Raw genomic sequence first — 21058 nt, 5'->3', positions numbered from 1 at the left:
CTCACAGAACCCAAGAATGGAGTAACAGTTACCAAAGGGAAAGGGACTGGGGAGGATGGGTGGGAAGGGAGGGATAAGGGGGAAAAAGGTGCATTACAATTAGCGCACATAATGTAGCGGGCTGGGACATGGGAAAGGCAGTATATACAGAGAAGAGAAGTAGTGATTCTATAGCATCTTACTATGCTGATGGACAGTGACTGTAATGGGATATGTGGGGGGGACTTGATAATAGGGGTAGTCTAGTAACCATATGTTGTTCACGTAATTGTACATTAACGATATCAAAAAAAATTGGGGGCCAATGCTTTTGAATAGAGGCAGAGCAGTGCTACAGTGGCCCTTCTCTGTGTTTATCCCAGCAAAAATTAGCCACTCCTCTAAATAGAAGTTGAATGAATATTTAAAAAATACTGGCTTGAAGGATGTCAAATTATTAGCCCACTTGGAATCCTTGCTTGTTGGGACCTGGTCAGTGACTGACTATGAGTCCCATTGTTCCTCCCCATGGCCCGCCATGCTGAGCAGTGCAGCAGCTGCAGAGACAGAGTGATGGACTCCTTGACTGGGACTTTCATTCCTGTGGATGCCTTCCCCCCTGGGGCCTCTGACCACCATTATCAGTAGTATTTATTTGGTACCTTTCCCTCCTGATTTCTCCTTATTCTCTCCATGGGCTTTTTTCTCCATGTTCCCTTCTGGATTCTTAATCATTCATCCTTTCCCTGGTCCTAATAGCGGATAGATCCAGAGCTTCAGAAGACAATAAATCCATCCTGGGTGGTGGGAAGAGCTAGGGCAAGAAGGGATCTATGCTTAACCCTTTTTGGCAGAAAGGAAACGTGAATCTTTTTGAGGGTTAAGAAACAAGTGGTGGGAAGGAGGGCGATATTAGTGGAGCTAGAGGACAGTGTATTGATTTCCTGTATTCAGAATAGGTTTCCTGGGGGCCCCTTAAGGCTAAGGAGATCTAGACACAACCTTCCCAGAACCTTTCGGGGAGAAGCATGGAAGTTCACGAAGAACAGGTGATGAATATGGCTGTCCTACCTACTTCTTGCTGCCTTTCAGGAAGTTTGGAGTCTGGGTCAGAGTGGGGAAATATCCATCTTAGGCTCCTTCCGGATTTGCACATGCTGCTCCACTTACATGCACAAGAAGCCACATGTGCCAAGATATTAGGCAAGTGTCATGTGAAATGTTCAAAGTAATATCTAAGTAAATTTATGTGATTAAATATAAACAAGTTAAAATATAGTTGAGCTAATAGGTCTCAGGAAGAAGATACATTGTTATGAACATGGGCCATTACAAAGTGCTGTGTCTTAAGGAGGTATTTTAAGGTGAAAATTTGAGTAAATGAAAGTGGAAGTGTTGGGAATTCAGGTAAACACAGGAGTGAAATCTTGAGGGGAGGGAAAGGCACAACACAGGGAAGGGTGAGGATGCTGCTTGAGTGGAAGTGGTAGAAAGAGGCCAGAAAAGTAGGATGGGGCTGGACTTTGGAGCAGGATGATTGGAGGCTGAGTGAACCCTCTGTTGGTTCTGGAAGCATGATTGCCACAGAAGCCTGCATGCAAAGGAGGCACCCACCCAGGGTCAGAAGTCATTCCCATGCCCATGTTCTCTGGGAGAACATCCCCCCTGGAGAGGCCCACCATTTAGAAATCCATGCTCTCGTTTGTGATCTCTGCACATGCTCAGAGTTGCTTTCTGTTCCTGTCACTTTCAGCAGGCCATCAGCTTCTAAGTCACTGTAGAGAGGACTCCCAAGGTCATCATGACTCACACCAACCTTACCGTCTTTCACCCTGAAGTTTTTATCCTCCTTGGTATCCCTGGGTTGGAGGCTTATCATGTTTGGCTGTCGGTACCCCTCTGCCTCATGTATAGCACTGCAGTCCTGGGGAACAGCATCCTGATAGTGGTCATCATCACAGAACGTAGCCTTCACGAGCCCATGTACTTCTTCCTCTCCATGCTGGCCATCACGGACATCCTGCTGTCCACCACTACAGTACCCAAGGCCCTGGCCATCTTTTGGCTCCATGCTCATGACATTGCCTTTGAGGCCTGTGTCACCCAAGTTTTCTTTGTCCACATGATGTTTGTGGGGGAGTCAGCCATCCTATTGGCCATGTCCTTTGACCGCTTTGTGGCCATCTGTGCCCCCCTGCATTATACAACAGTGCTGACATGGTCCACTGTGGGAAGGATTGCTCTGGCCATTGTCACTAGAAGCTTCTGCATCATCTTCCCAGTGATCTTCTTGCTGAAGCGGCTGCCCTTCTGCCGGACCAACATCATCCCCCATTCTTACTGTGAGCATATTGGCGTGGCCCGCTTGGCCTGTGCTGACATCACCGTTAATATCTGGTATGGTTTCTCAGTGCCCATTGTCATGGTCATCTTGGATGTGACCCTCATCGCTGTGTCGTACTCTCTGATCCTCCAAGTGGTGTTTCGTTTGACCTCGCAGGATGCATGGCACAAGGCCCTGAACACCTGTGGCTCCCACCTCTGTGTCGTCCTCATGTTTTATGTTCCATCCTTTTTTACATTATTGACCCACCGCTTTGGGCATAACATTCCTCGACATGTCCACATCCTGCTAGCCGATCTATATGTGGTGGTGCCACCAATGCTCAACCCCATTGTCTATGGTGTGAAGACTAAGCAGATCCGGGAGGGTGTAGCCCACCGGTTCCTTGACTTCAAGGCCTGGTGCTGTGCTTCCCATCTGGGCTAATGGCTCCCCATGAATCCCACTCCCAGCTTCACTGTGGAAACTAGATACAAAATACAGAGCTTTCCTAGGCTGAGAGGGCTTTTCCTCTCTTCTTTCTTCTTTCTCCTCATCCTTCCAACTTTTCTCTTCTTTTTTGCCTTTTTCTCCTGTTTCTTTGTTTTCTCTATCCTCTTCTCACATTCCTCCTCCACGACCTGGAAATAGTAACTAAGTGTACATGCCTCTGATATAAGCATTTGGTAAGCTCAGTAGACCAGATGTACTCCAGAAACGCAACATGTCATGAACAAATGGGTAAAAATAACTTTATATTTAACACTTGAAGGGGTTCCTGTTTTTTATCCCAAAATGTGCATTGATGTTTTGTACAGACTCAAGTGTCTCTCCACCCACTTCTACAATGGCAGGTGCTTTTGAAAAACAGCCATGCATGCCCTTCAGCCATCTGGAGAACTCCTGTTCATCCTTCAAATTTCAGTTCAAGAATTGCCTTCCCTGAGAAGTCTTTCCTGATTTTTCCAGGCAATCTGAGGTTTCTATCTTTGTATATCTATTGCTTCTTGTACAAATCTCAAAATGTAGGTACTGAATTATAATGGGTTATTTATTTGTACCCCTAATTGACTATATATTCTTTGAAATTGGAAGAGTGTACATAATTCATATTTGCACTCTTAGCACATTAAAAAAATGCCTGGCATGTAATAAATGTTTGAAAAATGAATGAGAATGCAATTACCTCCCTGGAGTTAGAACATGCACTGAAATGATCAGCTCAGTTAGTCCACAAACCCAGTGATTAGTAAACCAGTTATTCAAAAAGGCAGTTTGGTGTCATGGAGGCAAATAATCTGCTGAGGCCACTGCTTCTTACTTCTCATACCTTTGCTGTAACTCAGAGACCAGGCAGTAGACAAGAACAGGGGGAAGCATAATAACTGTTCTTGTCTTCTACCTGGCTTCTGACCACCCCCAGTATTAGGAATGATAGCATGTTGTTTCTGGCCGGGTTAGCAAGATTGGCCTAGTCCTTTGGAGTTCACTCTCGATCTTATGCTTTCATGATTTTTTAGGAAAGGTCATGTGCACTCATTCCCTTACCCACCACCTAAGGACTGAGTCCTACATCTCTCTTTCTATCCTAGAATTCTCATTTGAGTTTTAGATGCATAAATCCAACTATCAAGTGGTTATCTCCTTCAGGATATAGAACTCCACTCATGTTAGCTTTTCTTCTTGCTCCTATTCCTTTTCTTGGGAACTAGATTATGATGAACCCATTCACTTCACTGAGCTGGAAAACCTGGGGAGTGCCTCAACTTTTTTCTCTCTGGTCTCCTTTTCAAGAGTCAATGGTTATTGATTGCAACACTAAGTAGTTATGTGGATAGCATTTGGAGTCATACCAGGATTAAAGTTTTCCAGCCACATGAACTTGTAAAGTGTTTGGTCCTCATTTTTTTCATTTGTAAAATGGAGGTAACAATAATAGCTCAGAGGGTTGTTGAGAAGATGAAATAAAATAAACCATACATACAGTACTTAACATACTCCATAGCTCATAGTAAATATCTGAGAAATATTTCATTAATGGTATAGTACTGTTAGGTTTCTTTTTTTAATTTTGTTATCATTAATCTACAATTACATGAAGAACATTATGTTTACTAGGCTCCCCCCTTCACCAAGTCCCCTCCACATACCCCATTACAGTCACTGTGTTATGTTTCTTTTTAAACATTGTTTTTATCAATTTCTTATGTCCCATATCATCTTTCTCCAGAGATACTGTAGTAGTTTCTTAATTGATTTCAATCTTTTTCACTGTAATCTAAACTGTACATTGACTCAAAGTTAAGCATTCTAAAAGGCAGAGCCGATCACACTACTTTCTGTCAAATACTTTTGAGCATTCTTCATTACTTATGGAAGTGTTTTCCATAGAATATTCTGTACAAATAGATACCAGATATCATAATGGGTGTTTTCTTAAAAAAGTCCCCTGGTCAAATAAATGTGAAAAAACTGATACTCTGTGAGACACACACATGGCTGTTCAAGAGAAGGCTAGAGTTTGCAGCATTTCCCACGTTTATGTGATCATAGATATTTGAGCCCATGTCCATATAATTTTTTGACAGCACATCAATATACATCTCCAAAATAGCATAGTGTTCTGTTAGCCACAGTTTAGAAGTCACAGGACTACAGAGTAATTTCTAAGCTAAGCGTTCATTTAATAATCTGGTCCTAAGGTGCTTTTCCATCACTATCTCAAAATACACCACCATATAGTAATACATCAATATGTAAATAAAATAGTATTGATGATAGTAATAATTACAACAATAGCTAATGTTTATTAAGAGATTATTCTTTACTAAGAACCATGCTAAGTGCTCTGCTGCATTAGTTTATTTAATCCTTACACAATCTCATGAAATAGTTCTGTTGCTCTCTCTGTTTTTCACACACGGGCACCTAAGGCTCAGAGAGGGTAAATAATGATGGCCACACACCCAGCAGGTGGGACGGTACTGATGTCAGCTCTTCTTTAAAGCCTTTGCTGATCCCCCCAAGTCAGAAGTGGTTACCCTGTGCTCTGGGTCTCCACAGCAATGACATTTATGGTTTCATCTGGATTAATTACTCTGAAACCTTCAGAACTTGGGTTCTCCATGAGGGCATCGATTATGTCTTATTCATCATTATAGTTCCAGCATTCAGCATAGAGTCCAATATGTGTATTAATGGATTGACTAACTTGAAATGTTGGTGAGGTGGTTGACCTCTGGACCCTTCACTGTTAAATATCTAATTTTATGACTGAAAATCATGTGGTTAGACACTCAACACACTCCAGTTAGCTCCTTCTGATCTACTATTGTATATCTGCACAGGTTTCTCTGTATATTGAAATCTAGTAGATATAGGAAGGGTTTTAATAGTCTATGTATTAACTAACAGCAACTCAAATCTACCCTGTGTCCATATGTTAACCAGAGATATGGAGTCATGAGCAGATGTAGTACATACAGACTGCTGCAGATAGAATATAGTTAGATGACCCACCCTCTGGCTTCTATGTCAATGATCTCTGGAGACTGGGCCTGCTGGCCTCTGCTTCTGTATAATCAAGCCAGATACTCCCTAAAGACCCACTAGGGTAGAAGCTCGTCCCTCACTCAAGGGATTCCTTGAGATGAGGTACAAATACTGTCCTATTTCACTCCAGAGTCTGCATCTTGCAGCTTCTATCACAAGTTGGGAAGAACTTTCTCTTGAACTGTGGTAAGTTTCTGGGAAAGGAATAAATGTTTGGATCCTGGGACTTCTAGGGTTTCCTGGAATAAACTTAATAAACTGTTGATTCAGATGTGCTCTTGATTCCTCTGGATAATGTAGTGTAAGTACTCACTATCCAGTGTGTACATCCTGACAGTTGAACTGCTGTAGACATTTTTACTGTGTAGGGCTGGGAGTAGGGCTGATTTTTTCCCAGAATTAAAGTGGCTTAAAGAAATACTGAAACACTGAAATGAAGGTGTATTAAAACTCACATTTGTTTAAGTTTAAACATAATATTTATGCAAAAAAGACTCATAAGTAATATTTTCAAAATTAGGGAAAAATTTGCCATTAAAAACACATATCATTTTACCTTCTGTCTTAGGCTTCTACATGGCTCAGTAGAGCACAGTCAAGCCTATCTTTGTTTAAAATTTTGATACTTTGTTCATTGTGGATACTTTGCATTAATTTTGGCTTTAAAAATATTTATTAAAATATTATTTGTCTTGTTTACTGAATTTTTGGTGCCCACTTCCATTTTACACCCAAGGTTGAATGCTTCCTCCCTTTCACTTTAGTCCAGGCCCTGGGATATCGACACCTGGAGGACAGAACAGGGTCTCAAAGCAAGGCAGCCCCTGATGATGTCTTGAGTCTACATAAACTTGATAGTAGAAACATACTTTGCAGTTTCAGGAGCAAAGACATTTCCCCTTGTACTGAAGCCAAAATGGGTTTGGACGTCTGCTGCTTATAATGTGAGGTGTCCTAACTGATACGTAGAGAGAAAAAAGAATTACACATTTTAATCTTCAATTTGCTATTTCACTTAACTCTAGGATATGGCTAATATTCCTTTTTTAAAAAAGGAAACAAAGTATCCCATTGTGATACATGTACCATAATTTATTTATTGCCCTATTGATGGATGTGGAAGTTGTAATAATTTCTCTTACTATAGAGACAATATAGCAGTGAATAAATATTCTTACAGTTACAGCTCTCTGTTCTCATGCTGTGCCATCAGCTCTGGGAGATAATTGTTTTTCTTATTTTCCAAACTGGTAGGAAAAGTATGATATTTCAATATTGCACTAATTTTCATTTCTTTAAAATTTGAGCATCTATTCATATATATTTTGGGCATTTATTTTTCTTGTAGTGTGGATTGCCTATTTTGATTCTTTGCATATTTCCAATTTTTCTCATTAACTTTTTACCAGTTTTTGGTATTTAAGGATATTAACCTTTTGTCTATGATATGTTCTGTATTTTTTTCTCCTAGAATTTTCATTTTTTTTCTTGTCTATGCTTCTGTGTAATTACATTATTCAATTATTACTGTCTATGAAATACAATATTCTTATCTTACTCAGGAAGATCTTTCCAACCCCCAAAACATTTTTTTCTACATTTTCTCTTAAGATCTTCACTTTAGTTTTTAATATTTTTGTGGTTTTATTTTTTAATATACATCTTTAATTTATCTGGAATTTCTATTTGTTTACTGAATGAGGTGAAAATTAATTTTATTCTTTTAAAAAATAGCATCATCCAATATCCCAGTGCCATTAATTGAATAGGCTTTCTTTTCCCACTACAGTGAAATGCTACTTTATCACATTTGAAGTGCCAAATATACTTACACTAATTTTTGGGCTTTTTAGTAACTTGATCCTCTGAATAACAACTAGCCTTTATTCAGTGTTTTTATGCCAGGCACTATATGAGGTAGTTAAAGGGAAGTATTTAATTTAATCCTTGCATGGTTAAGCAGGAATACTTCATTTTCACAGATCAGGCTAAATAACTGAGATGTGAAAAACTTGCCTTTTGTCAATATTTGTCAATTTTTTGTCAAAAAGTTGGATGCCCAGAATTTGAACCTGGGGAAAGCTTCCCAGAAGATAAATATTTAGATTCTGAATTTGGAAGTTCAGTAGGTTTAACCAACTCTAAACATGGAGAAGCATGGTCCAGATTAAGAGAAAACCTTGAGAAAAGTTATAAAGGTTGAAAAACTTGGGTTCTCTGTGGAGGATGAATTGTAGTCCAGTGTAGCTTTGTCGGAATGCCTAAAGGGGATTAAAGCTGGAGAGGAGAGTGACAGCACGATTGTGGAGGGCTTTGCATGCTGAGAAGTTTAGCTTGAATCCTGTAATCAATAAATCATTATATGAAGGTTGTAAGAGAAAACACAAGAAGATTTTTGTTTGTATTGAGCATACCACCAAGGCTGCAGCATAGCGGATGGATCTGGAGGGGTTGAGGATGGGAAGCAGAGAGATGAGGAGACCAGATGAGTTAGGATGTTCTTGCAACAGAATGGAAGGATGACCAAAGTCTGACTAGGAGCATGTAAGTGAGAATCAGGATTTGTGTGTGGATTCTAAACATTGCTGCATTGTGATCAGGAAGCTTTATGTACATTTATGCTTGCAATGATAATGTAGGAAGTGAAAACATAACACTAAGTCAAGGTGTAAGAGATTGATTCCATTATCTAATGTATCTGATGTTCATCTTTTAGTGAAACTTGTTGATTCTGCCCACTTTCTGTAGTCTTCATAGAAAGACTCCCAAAGCAGGCATGTTTGGTGCTAACCTCACTACCTTCCACCCTACTGTGTTCATCCTGCTGGGCATCCCAGGACTGGAGAACTACCACATCTGGCTTTCCATCCCCTTCTGCCTCATGTACATCACTGCAGTCTTGGGAAATGGAGCCCTCATCCTTGTTGTTCTCAGTGAACGCACCCTCCACGAACCTATGTATGTCTTCCTCTCCATGCTGGCTGGCACTGACATCCTGTTGTCCACCACCACTGTGCCCAAGGCCCTGGCCATCTTCTGGTTCCATGCTGGGGAGATTGCCTTTGATGCATGCATCACTCAGATGTTTTTCATCCATGTTGCCTTTGTGGCTGAGTCAGGAATCCTGCTTGCCATGGCCTTTGACCGCTTCGTGGCCATATGCAGTCCCTTGAGATACACAGCCATCTTAACTCCCATAGCAATTGGAAAGATGACCATGGCAATCTGGGGACGGAGCATTGGGACCATTTTCCCCATCATATTCCTGCTGAAGAGACTGCCATACTGTCGGACCAATATCATCCCCCACTCATACTGTGAACACATTGGGGTGGCCAGATTGGCCTGTGCTGACATCACTGTCAATATCTGGTATGGTTTCTCAGTGCCAATGGCGTCAGTTTTGGTAGATGTTGTACTTATTGGCATTTCCTACACTTTGATCCTCCAAGCTGTGTTTAGACTACCTTCCCAGGATGCCCGACATAAAGCTCTCAATACCTGTGGTTCCCACATTGGAGTCATTCTCCTCTTTTTCATCCCATCCTTTTTTACTTTTCTGACGCATCGCTTTGGCAAGAATATCCCCCACCATGTCCATATCCTTCTGGCAAATCTCTATGTGTTAATTCCCCCCATGCTTAATCCCATCATCTATGGAGCAAAAACCAAGCAAATCAGGGACGGTATGTTTCACATGCTACCTATTGTGGGGAAGTCCTGAGAAAGCTCATGGTTCCTTCATAATTTTCTCTTACAAACTGCAGAAAAAAGAACATACCAACCAAGTTCCCACGTTTAGTTACAGTGTGTTGCAGCGGAAAGCAAATAGGCTTTGGAATAAAATGCATCTGGATTCAAGTCTTGGCTCCTTACTTCCTGATTTTTGGCCATGGGCAGTTTCCCACCTTTTGAAAATATATCTTTACTGTAAAATGGAACTAATGCTCAATACCTGTGCTCTAAGGATTTGGTAAGGATTAAATTAAATCTGTAAACTGTTTTGTACATTGTTCAGCACTTAGTGGGTTCTCAGTGTTAGCTATGATTCTAACTCTGAGTTTTTTGTCTGAGGAAGACATTTTAGATTAGATGTGTATTAGGTTTCCAGTATTTCCAGAGGCTCCTCTGCCTTCTGCTTTCCTCTCAAGACTGTATGATGACCATTAGCACCTCCAACATCATAACCACAAGTTTGCTGTACAAGTCTAATTAAGTACTGAATATAAAGGAATGCTTTTTAAAAAAAACATTAAGCTGTTGAAAAATACTAAAGTTAATTATATTTTATATGTAAGGAATTCTCACCATTATTGTATTGAAGAAATCTCTTTACTCATGGTTGAGTGACACAGACACAGACGTTGCTCTCAGCTGATTGAGCTGGACACATGAACAGACTATGGGGTCACACTAATAATAGAAAATGTATCATACGAATATGTAGATGTTAAAAAGATGAATTAAGCTAATGTTCTGTGATTCTATGCCCTCTTCTCTATCTGTACTTCTTTCCTGAAATTAGACATAGTTGTATGGCTTTAAATTCCATTTCTAAATTAGGATGACTTCCAGATTGATATCTCCATCCTAGACTTTTCCTTTGAGATCCGTATTCATATATTCAACTGTTTCTTATCATCTCCAGTTACATGTTTGGTAGGCGTGTCAAAATAAACATGTCTGCATTAGCAAAGTGAATTAGTGCATTAGTGAATTAGCAAAACAAAATTGCTCTCTCATTTATAGAGTAGTGTGAGTCAACAGGCTCTCTTTTCCATTTAGTGACTCAGGAAATCTGGATCCCTCCATCTTGTGATAGTTGTCATATCAGCATATATTTTTAGGCATTGAGTATGTTGCTTTAGGCCATAACTCAGCTTCCCAAATTCCCAAGGGAAGGTGGGAAACGTAGAAGAGTTCATGGACTTGCTGTGAGTACTAATTGTTGTGCTTTTGATCACCTAATGTTTCTTTGTTTTCTTCTTCTTATGTACAGAACACACTCAAATCCTCTCCACTGGAAAGACTCCAAAATCCCATTTGGACACTTCACTGGGGTCAAAGTGTAGGACCTTCAGGTTATATATAAGGACTTCTCTATCAGATTTGGTTAGGGGTCTTCTTGGTCTAACCTATGAATTAAAAGGAAATTTATCTGCTCCCTTCCTCCCCACTTACTAAATATATAATAGTGTAACAGGGACATTTATCAATATCAACTTCTCCCAAAGGAAAGAAGATGCATGTGAGATACATGATAGTCATTAATTTGCAACAATTTTGAAATCCCCGTTGGGCGGACACTGGGAAGCTCCATGCCCTGGGTTTGAGAGAAGTTTCTTGATTAGACTCTCTAGCAGAAACTCTCTGGTCCATTTCTCTCTATGACCCATGGAAGCTTCTTTTTTTGGAAGCTTCTTTCTTTTCCATTAGCTTCTCAGGCCATATCTAAAATGGACATTGGGGAATATGTCCTTCTTGGGGACAGTACAGTTTTCTCAGTCTATTTCCTGCTGTTGAAAGGTTGGGTCCTAAGAACTATGTTAACTCTTGAATTCTCAAAGGCTTCCTTAGCTGAGCTCTTGGTTTCTTTGGTAATATATGTTGATTAAAAACCTACTATGCTTTTCAGTTATTTGTTCCCACTTATTTGCCAGTAAACACGCTTCCAAATCTTTTAAAGACAGAATCCCAAATTTTCTCTATTTTTCTCTATATCACTTTCTTGTACATTTCTCTGAACTGAATGGAGTCTCATTTGGGCCTATGGTGCTTTAGTGGGAAGGTACCACCTTTTTTTGAACTTTGCCCTCAGTTGCTTTATCTATCTGAGATGTTTACTGGGCAGCACACACATAATATGATTTTCATCTTTAGGCACTTTAATTAACTGAGAAATTTTATAGTGAGATTTAGCTTGAAGTTTTAAAAGCCATTTCTTACTATTTGGAGTTTAGAAGCAGCTTATCTTTTCAGCTCTTCAAGGTTCTGTGTTTTTTTTTTTTTTTAATCCTCTGTGGTAAATACAGCCATGCTCCCATCCCCACAAAGATGTCTATGTCCTCATTCCTAGGGTCTGTGAGTATGTTAGGAATACATGGCAAAAAGGAATTGAAGCTGCTAATTAGAAGACATTATTCTGGATTATGTAGGTGGGGCCAATGTAATCACAAGGGCTCCTTATAAGTGAAAGAGGGAGGCAGAAGAGTGAAGTGTTAGAAATAATATTATCAGAGAGAGAAAGACAAGTACTGTATGATTTCACTTACATGGGGAATCTAAGAAAGCTTAACTCCTAGAAACAGAGAGTAGAGTGGTGATTACCAGGGGCTGAGGGTTGGGGGAAATGGAGAGATGTTGGTCAAAGGTACAAACTTGCAGTTTTAAGACAAATAGGTTCTGGGGGGTCTAATGCTTATGTAACTCCAGGGGGAAAATCCTGGGGCAAAATACCTCTAAAACCAAAATTAGTTGAAGGAAGAAATAAAGTTAAGAAAGCCTTTTATTTCTTACAAGCAGTGATCCTGTCTCTCTCTTGACCCGACTGCAGCAGAAGAGAGCTCCAGCCAACCTCTCTGGTCCTCGCAAGCCCTTGTAACCTATCAATATGTAGATGGCCTAATTGTCTCCACCCCTTGGAAAAACCTATTGATATAAAGGTGCCCCAAAGCCAGGCAAGAGATTCTGAAAATACTGCAATTTTACCCACAGCTCACCCCTCCAGAAATCTTGCCTCACAATCTACAAATTCTCCACCTTCTGCAGTGGCCCCTGTGTGAGAAAAATGGGGCATTGTAACTAGGCTAATAACATAGAATTAGCAACAGCTAATAATCCTCAAGCTGGAGGCTTCAGCTGGGTTCAAAGTCCTAGGCAGATTAAGTTCATAGCTCACTCATTCCACAGGCAGCCAGTAGCTGAACAGGTAGGGGGTTCAGAGCAATTTCATGTGGCAGCTGCAGCCAGGGGGAGCGTCCAGGCCACAGGGACTGTAGAAGAAAATAACCTTAAGGGTGATAAGATATATGTTTTAATGACATCAGCATACACAAATCTTGTCCATCAGGTAGGATACATGCTAGAGAGTGGTCCTGTGATAGGACAGTGGCAGGAATGGGATCTTGTCCTGGTCTAGTAGACCAGACGTTCACCCTCCTCCCTGTGAGAGTTACAGATGGGTCAATATATAGGGCTACAGGAGGTACATGCACTGGCCATGAAGATAAAACAAAACTTCCCCGTAAGATGCTCTTACCTCCTGGATGTTTTGGGTACACTACTGTGATCTTTGGGGGCCACTCTGCTGTTACTCCAGGAATATACATGAAGCCAGCTTCCAGACCTTTTCACCAAGGTGCCAGAAGGGCCAACCATCGCTGGTCCATGTGTCAAAATGTCCAGGGCCATGTCCACTCAACAGTGTTTCCAGAGTTTAATGCAATAGGAGCTTGCAGCAGGATGTTGCTCTGCTGGCCATATTCTGGCTTCAATAACTCTTCTTTGGTTTGCACATATAGTTGTATAGGAGAGGCAGCAATGTGTGTTAGCATATCCACAGGGCTCAAGGCTCCTTTTTGGGGCTTCTCATTCAAATGCTGTAGCACTGTCCATAAGCAAACTGACCAGCCCTATAGACTATTGGTGTCCAACTTCAGGCCAGATTTCAACAAACCGTTGTACTACTCTATCATTCTTGCTCCAGTAGGGTTATATGGTTCATGTAACTTTCATTTTATTCCTAATTGCTGCATTCATCCTTATAACTCATGTCCAGTAAAGTGGGTGCCTTGATCACTCTCAATCACCTGTGGCCAGCCATAGGCTGCAAAGAGATGCTCTAGGCCCCTCTTGGTGGTTTGCTGATGTATGCAGTATGCAGGAAAAACAATCAATAGGCCAGTAGCTTTATCCACATAAGTCATGGCATACTGATATCCTTCTGATATGGGCAGAGGCCCAATATAGTCTATCTGCCACCTGGAAAGGGGTATTGGCCCCTTTACTGTTGTCCCATGTTGCTGCGGTACTTGGTGTAAGTCCCTCTTAGAGCACACAAGAGACTCTGCTGACTTCTTCAAGGTTCAACGGCAAGCTCCACCAATGGGCTATGGCCCACATTGTCTTTTGCCCCATGTGCAACAAATGCTGATATAATCATTGAGCTACATCAGAGGCAGACTTTCCTTCTAGCTAGCACACCTGGGCCAATGTGTCTGCTTCATCATTCCCTGGGGATGCCAAAGGCAAATGGCCAGTGACATGATATACAGTGACAGTCTTAGTCAGACCAGAGGCCCATAGGTCTTGCCACAGCTCTTGCCCCAAAAGGGGCTGGTGACCAACCATTCAGTTGGCATGATGCCATGTCAGTAGCCACAGGGTCAAGCCCTGATAGACGGCCCAGGTGTCAGTGCAGACAGCTATGGGGGAAAAGGCTCCTGGGTGATCACAAGCCATACTGCCTGCAACTCAGCCCATTGACTGCTCTTCCCCTCTCCATCCTCCATCCATATTGTCTCAGTCTTAGGATGGAAAGCCATAGCCCTCCACTTTGGAAGCTACCCACAACAGGAGCCTTCTGAATACCAAGCATCTTCAGGTATATTGGCTTTTCCCTCCTGATAAGGACTGTTGGCTACCAATGGCTCAAAAGAAAGTTCGTCCTGCTTTCCGCTGGTATAGGTTACTGGCCCCAGTAAGCGTTGGGATTCTCCACTTAAGGGGCTAGTAGAGAGGGCGATACAGTGCTGTAAATATGCACCTATTTGGCCAGTGTAGGTGTCTGTTCCACACCACTGCATGGCCTTTGGGTCCAGTCTTGCACCCACTCCACAGTGGGATAGGTGGTTATTACCTTGGTCAGAGCTATTCCAGTGATGGGCTCTGTAGCCAGTGAGGTGAGGTACACAGCAGCCAGTTGCTTCTCTGTCAAGGTGTACGAGACCTCCTTTTCTTGCCATAGTTGTGACCAGAATCCAGTAGGTTGGCGTGTCCATTCAAGCCACTGCCAAAGACCCCATCCATAACCATCTTTGCTTAAATGAGCATCTAGCTCACAGGGCCTTCATGAGTCCATTACACTCAAGACCTGTATGGCCTTGACTGCTCACTTAGCAGCAGTAAAAGCACATGCACATGTCTCATCCCAGTCCCACCTGATGCCCTTTCATACCAACTGGTATAAGGGCTTCAGAATTTGTGCCACGTGCGGGATAAATACTCTCCAGTAGCCCCAAAGACCCAAAACCTCTTGTAATATTGCCACAGTGGTAGGGGTGGGGAAAGGCTGGACCTTGTCTATGACTGCTTCAGGAATAACTTAAGTTTTACCTGACCAGACAACCCCCAAGAATTTTACAGGCAAACCAGGTCCCTGAACCTTGGTGCTGTTCACAGCCCATCCTTTCTCCTGTAGATATTGCAGCAGTCTAGGAACTGCCCCTTCTGAATCTGAAAGAGAATTAGACATGAGCATAATATCATCTAAGGAGTGACACAACTGCACAGTTTGCGGTTTCTTCCATGTGGCCAAGTCCTGGGCTAGAAGTCCATGACAAATGTTGGCACTGTGGAGATATCCTTGTGGAAGGACAGTGAATGTCCACTGCTGGCCTTCCCACATGAAGGCAAACTGTTCTTGGCCTTCCTGTGCTATGTCAATAGAGAAGAAAGCATTAGCAGGGTCTACTACATAATGGTACATGCCCAGCTCATGGCTGAGGTTGTCCAGAATGGTTGCTATAAAGGGGACAGCAGCACACCAAGGGGTGTGACTTTATTCAATTCCCTGTAGTCCACGGTCATACGCCAGGAGCCGTCTGGCTTTTTCGCTGGCCACACTGGGGAATTAAAAGGACAATGAATGGGCTTTATGATACCCCCCTTCTCCAACTCCTGTAGAGTTTCTCCAGTTTCCTATGCCCCCTTGGCAATTTATACTGCTTAGTATTTGTCACCCACCAAGGTACAGGTAGAGCTACATGTGGGTGCTTAGCATGTCCCCTAGAAGTGCCTTTACCATACGTACCCTCAGTCTGAACTCACCTGCAGTGGTCTGTAACCACAGGCCCTGCAGGATATCTACCCCCAAAATATATTCAGGGATGGGAGAAATGTGCACAGTTTACTCCTTTGAGGGAAAATGTCCTATCCCCCATATCTAAATCTCTTTGGGCTTTCTTCACTCTAATTGCCTTACTCCCATAGCCATCTATCACAGCAGGGGTCCTGGGAAAACATTCCGGGTGGCCATGAATCAAAGAACACTCAGCTCCTGTGTCCATCAGCACCAGGACACGTTGTAGATTCACAGCAGACCAAGAAATTGCTAATTCTACATGTGGCCTGTGGTCCCCACCACATCCCCAAGGTGGGGGCCTTGACCCTTCCCTCAGTAGAACTGTGATGCCCAGTTGTTGTCTTGTGGGGGTGAGGACCCAGGTGGAGCCTGAGTACTGTCCCCCAGGAAGTCTTGCAGGTACACAGACTGCACATGGGGCTTTGCCTCCGGCTTCTGTGTCCTGGACCTCAGTGGCTTGAACTGCTGCTCTGGCTTTAGTTGTTGCCACAGTTCTAATAAGATCCTCTTGAGCTGTCCATCAAGTTTTTCTTTCACTATCCCGGTTTTTATCAAATCAACCCACATCTGGGTCCTTGAGACCTTCATGGGGCCTTTTGCACCTCTCCTTTCAGTCGTAGCCCATACTTCCTTCCGTGCCCTTATTGTTTCAACCTCCTCCAGATCTGCTAAAGTACGAGTAGCTTCTCTTATGGGCTCCCCTATGTGGGGGGCAAGAGTAGTCACTAAGGACCAAAAGGGAGATGGGGGAGCTGTATGAAGCAGCAGATTTCTCATTCCTACAATGAATACCTCCTCACTGCGGCCCTGGGGGTCCATATTATATATGATATTTTTCATACCCAATTCTCGCAGTACTGGTTGGAGCTCTGCATACATTTTCCAACTACTGGGTAAATGTGGTAAATCACCCTGATTAGGCCAAACTACCCTGATGGCAGCTGTCAGCCATTCTAGGAGGGTTTGATTCCCTTAGGTGTGACAGGCACTTTGCAACCACTGCCAGAGAGAAGGGTGAGTCATCAGGGAAGCCAGTGTACTCATTTCAGAACCTGACATAACAATGTTTTCCACCCCCATATTCCAGAGATGTAAAAGCCATGTAGGCAGAGGCTCTGATGGCTTCTGCCTATACTGGATGCTCATGTCCACCAGCTCATCCTGGGTATAGGGGTGGAGCACAGAGTGCTTCACAACCTGGGGAGGGGGTGGCTCTTTCCCCTCAGGAGCCTGTGGTTGTTGTGTTTTTACCTTCTTCATTACAACTGGGTGGGCCTTTAATATGGGAGAGGCTGGTGACTTGGGTGATGGCCTTGGCAGCTGATTGGCCCTCAGCCCTACTCCCTCATCCTCTCCTGACACCTCGTCCACCATCTCTCCAGCTGAAGGTACTGCTTTCCTCCCCCTCCCCCACGACTTTCTGCAAAGCAGACTCTCCTGCTGTCTACCCCTCGCTGCTGCTAAGGAATTTTCCAGGAGGGTGACCCATCCTCTCAATAACTGTCTCTTTTCCTTAAGGGCATCCTATAGGTCATCACCCAGCTCCTCCAAGTGGTGCTGAGTATGTGTCTCTCTCCTGCTGAAGTCTCTCTCTCTCCTCAGTAACCCTCTCTCTCTCCTCCATAACACTTTCCACTATCTCCACGAAAAAAGATCCTACAATGCCAGCGGCTGCACAGCCAAGGGCCTCTGAGCACTCTTCTATCTGATGGAGGACTAATTCTGCAGCTTCCGGTGTCTCCACTCTTCCCCAGTTCTGGAGAACACCCCACCCCTCTAGGAGGCGCTTTACTCTAGATCAGTTCTCCACTAGGGACTCCCAAATTGGAAGCCCCTCATATAGGGGGTTCCCAAATAAAGCTGCACTCTCTACCACTGCAGCCACTGGGGCCTCTCCACCATCCTTAGAGGCAGCCTGCCCAAGGGTTGCACCCATGTAGACAGATTTGGGTTCAGACATCCTGTCGACTACCCCAGATGTAACTCTAGGGGGAAAATCCTGGCGCAAAATACCTCTAAAACTGAAATTAGTCAAAGGGAGATATGAAGTTAAGAAACCCTTTCATTTCTTACAAGCAGTGGTCCCATCTCTCTCTCTTGACTGGGCTGCAGCAGAAGAGAGCTCCACCCAACCTCTCCAGTCCAGATAAACCCTAGTAAGCCCTTGATATGTAAAACCTGTTGATACCCCTTGGAAACACCTATTGATATGCAGATGCACTAAAGCCAGGCGAGAGATTCTGGAAATCTTGCAACTTTACCCACAGCATAGCATGGAGATTATAGCTAGAAATGCTATACTGTGTACTTGAAAGTTGTTAAGAAAGTAGATCTTATATGTTCCCACCACAAAAAAAGAAATAATTATGTGACATGATGGAGGTGTCAGCTAACATTATGGTGGTAGTCATTTTGAAATATATAAGCATGTCAGATCCACCTGTTGTACACCTTAAATTTATGCAATGTTACATGTCAACCATATCTTCACAAAGCTGGGAAAAAAAACTTGGAGAACCATCAGTAGAATCATTCAATCTGCAACATCATTTTTACTTTTTCTGTGTGAATAGCAAATAATATTTTATTGTGTTAAGTGACTGAAAAATTGAAGTATTCTCACTAATATAGTCATTGAATTAGCCTGATTCTCAGGATTTCTGAATGCCAAGAAGCATATTTAACTAATAGGGTTTTGTGAAGGTTAAATGAGATTGTGTGGGGGGCAACTTTTAAGCTGCTAAGTACTCTGTATAGGGTGTTACTATTGTTCTTATGCAAGTTATGGGAATATGGAAGTTACTGGGTTAATCTGATTGTCTCTCTCATTCCCCTACACTTTGGAGTCTGAAATTGCTGATTACTGGTGGAAGACTCAGCCTAACCTGATGTAGGTGTCTGCACACAGCTCTTAAGCTCATCTATCCCGGTTTAAGTGCTGATCACTTGTGGCTCTACTGTGGGGTTTCAGCCTCTGTGCCTTGCCCTGTATTAGACCACTCTGCTGACCACTTCATAGTTCTGAAAATTGGCTGCCTTCGCTGTTAGACAAGCATCTGGCAACATTAAAAAAAATAACAATTAACATACTATAAATGTATGCTTTTAAAGTTGTAATTAGATAGTTTTTAGTATATTCATAAAACTATAAAAGTATCACCATTCTCTAATTCCAGAACATTTTCATCACCACAGAAAGAAATCAGTTACCCATTGGCAATCATTGCTATTCCCCCTGCGCAGCATCCCCAGCCTCTGACAAACACTAGTGTACCTCTATCTGTGTGGATTTATTTATCATGCATATTTCAAATAAATGGAATTGTACAATATATGACCTTTTATGTCTGGTTTCTTTCAATTAGCATAATGTTTTAAAGGTCTGTCCACGTTGTAGCATGTTTCAGTACTTCATTCCTTTTTATTGATGAATTATATTACGATATATAGATACACTGTATTTGTTTATCCAATCATCTGTTGATGGATACTTGAGTAATTCCCAGGCTTTTGCAACTTTTCAATGTAAATTTCTCTCATTAAAAACAATTCCTCTTAGTCAGGAACTACTTCTCATATTTGTTTTAATTTGAAATATTTTTATTTCAAGAGAGCATGAATTTTTTTCACGTGTTAGCAAACAAATTATATTTCCTAATGACAGAAGGAAATCGGATTACAACTTGGGTCTGTTGGATCTCAAAACCTGTGCTCTTTTGCAGTCTCACATATCTCAATCTTTAAGTTGTGTCACTTCTGGGACACGTTCCCATCTAACCCAAGCACCCTCTGGAAGCCGATTCTGAGTTCCTGGGCCCTGAGAGCATACACCATGGGGTTAAGGGCTGGGGGGATGACAATGTTAAGCACATTAAGAAGAACAGGGAAGATCGGAACTGCTTTTCCTGCCAAGTGAGCGATAGACACTACAATAATGGTTGTGTAGAAAAAGAAGATGAGGATGAGATGGGAACTGCAGGTGCTCAGAGCCTTGACTATTGCCTCAGCAGAGTTCAGTCTCAGCACGGAGCGAAAGATCAGAACATAGGAGACAAAGACTAGAGCCATGTCACTTCCGCCAATGACCCAGGCCAAGGCCAGCTGATAAAACCTATTAATGGTGATGTCATCACAGGCCAGACCGGTGACCCCTGGATTAGAGCACATGCAGTGTTCAATTTCATTGTTGAAGCAGTAGTGTCTCTGGGAAGCCAGTATAGGCACTGGGATGGTCAACAGGACATTCCTGAGCACCATTAATACTATGGATTTGACCACAAAACCATCAGTAACTATGGAGGAGTATTGAAGTGGGTGGCAGATGGCTACATATCTATCCACAGCCATGCAGAGGAAGATGCCCGACTCCATGCTAATAAAACAGTGAACAGCATAGATTTGGGCAAAGCACTCAGGGAGGCTGATGGCTTTGGCGTCAAACCAGAAGATGGCCAGAATCTTGGGCATGATATTAGTAGCCAAGCCAATGTCCACTCCAGCCAGGATACTAAGAAACTGATACATGGGCTGGTGCAGGTTAAGCTCATGGTGAATGGTAATCACAATGAGGAGATTGGCACCAAGAGCTAAGAGGTAGAGCAGAGCCAGGGGCAGGGAGAGCCAGTGCTGCCACTCGTGAATGCCTGGGAGCCCCAGGAGGAGGAACTTAGACACTTGAAGCCTTGAGCTGTTGGTTGCACTCTGGAAGCTTTCCATATCTTGGAGTTTCATAATCCTTAGTGTGTCTGTCTGTAGATAAAGGGAAACAAGAAAGAAGCTTGGTTAAATTGTGATTGGTTAATCAGTGAGATTCAGATTTAATTTAAAAATGTAAGAGTCACTCATAGTCCCTCTGATTGTGATATTCCCCATGTCTTCTTTGTCTCTGGAAAATGTTTAGCAAAGAACAACTGAGATGGCCACAGGTCCCAAAAGGAAGATTATAGAAAAAACAGGGTCAGAAGGGAGTCAGTTACTGGTTTCATGTCATTCAATGGAGCCAGAGGACATGGACACAAAGCAGAAGACACAGTCATTATCAAAAGTGTGATTTCTCAGGAGGTAAATAACAAGGACAGAATAGATATATTCCTCCTTGGAAGTCTTCCGGGGAAGAGCAAGAT

At 42.5% G+C, this 21058-nt stretch overlaps 3 protein-coding genes across 3 annotated transcripts; 2 read left to right on the top strand and 1 right to left on the bottom strand.

Moving 5' to 3' along the window:
• The first annotated feature begins 1780 nt into the window (after positions 1 to 1780).
• Positions 1781 to 2749, top strand: OR52B2 (olfactory receptor family 52 subfamily B member 2). The gene has a single exon (XM_017666877.2). The coding sequence runs from the start codon at positions 1781 to 1783 to the stop codon at positions 2747 to 2749; it is 969 nt and encodes a 322-aa protein (XP_017522366.2).
• Positions 2750 to 8630: 5881 nt separating this feature from the next.
• On the top strand, positions 8631 to 9578 carry LOC108401129 (olfactory receptor 52B2-like). Its single transcript, XM_017666876.3, has one exon. The coding sequence runs from the start codon at positions 8631 to 8633 to the stop codon at positions 9576 to 9578; it is 948 nt and encodes a 315-aa protein (XP_017522365.3).
• Positions 9579 to 19685: 10107 nt separating this feature from the next.
• On the bottom strand, positions 19686 to 20651 carry LOC108401127 (olfactory receptor 56B34-like). The gene has a single exon (XM_017666874.3). It carries the CDS (start codon positions 20649 to 20651, stop codon positions 19686 to 19688), a length of 966 nt encoding a protein of 321 aa, XP_017522363.3.
• Between the last annotated feature and the right edge of the window lie 407 nt (positions 20652 to 21058).

Source organism: Manis javanica, chromosome 11 (assembly GCF_040802235.1).
Source record: "Manis javanica isolate MJ-LG chromosome 11, MJ_LKY, whole genome shotgun sequence".
In the NCBI taxonomy this organism is placed as follows: domain Eukaryota; kingdom Metazoa; phylum Chordata; class Mammalia; order Pholidota; family Manidae; genus Manis; species Manis javanica.
The sequence above is the reverse complement of the archived record's forward strand: the minus strand, read 5'-3'. Positions and strand labels throughout refer to the sequence as shown.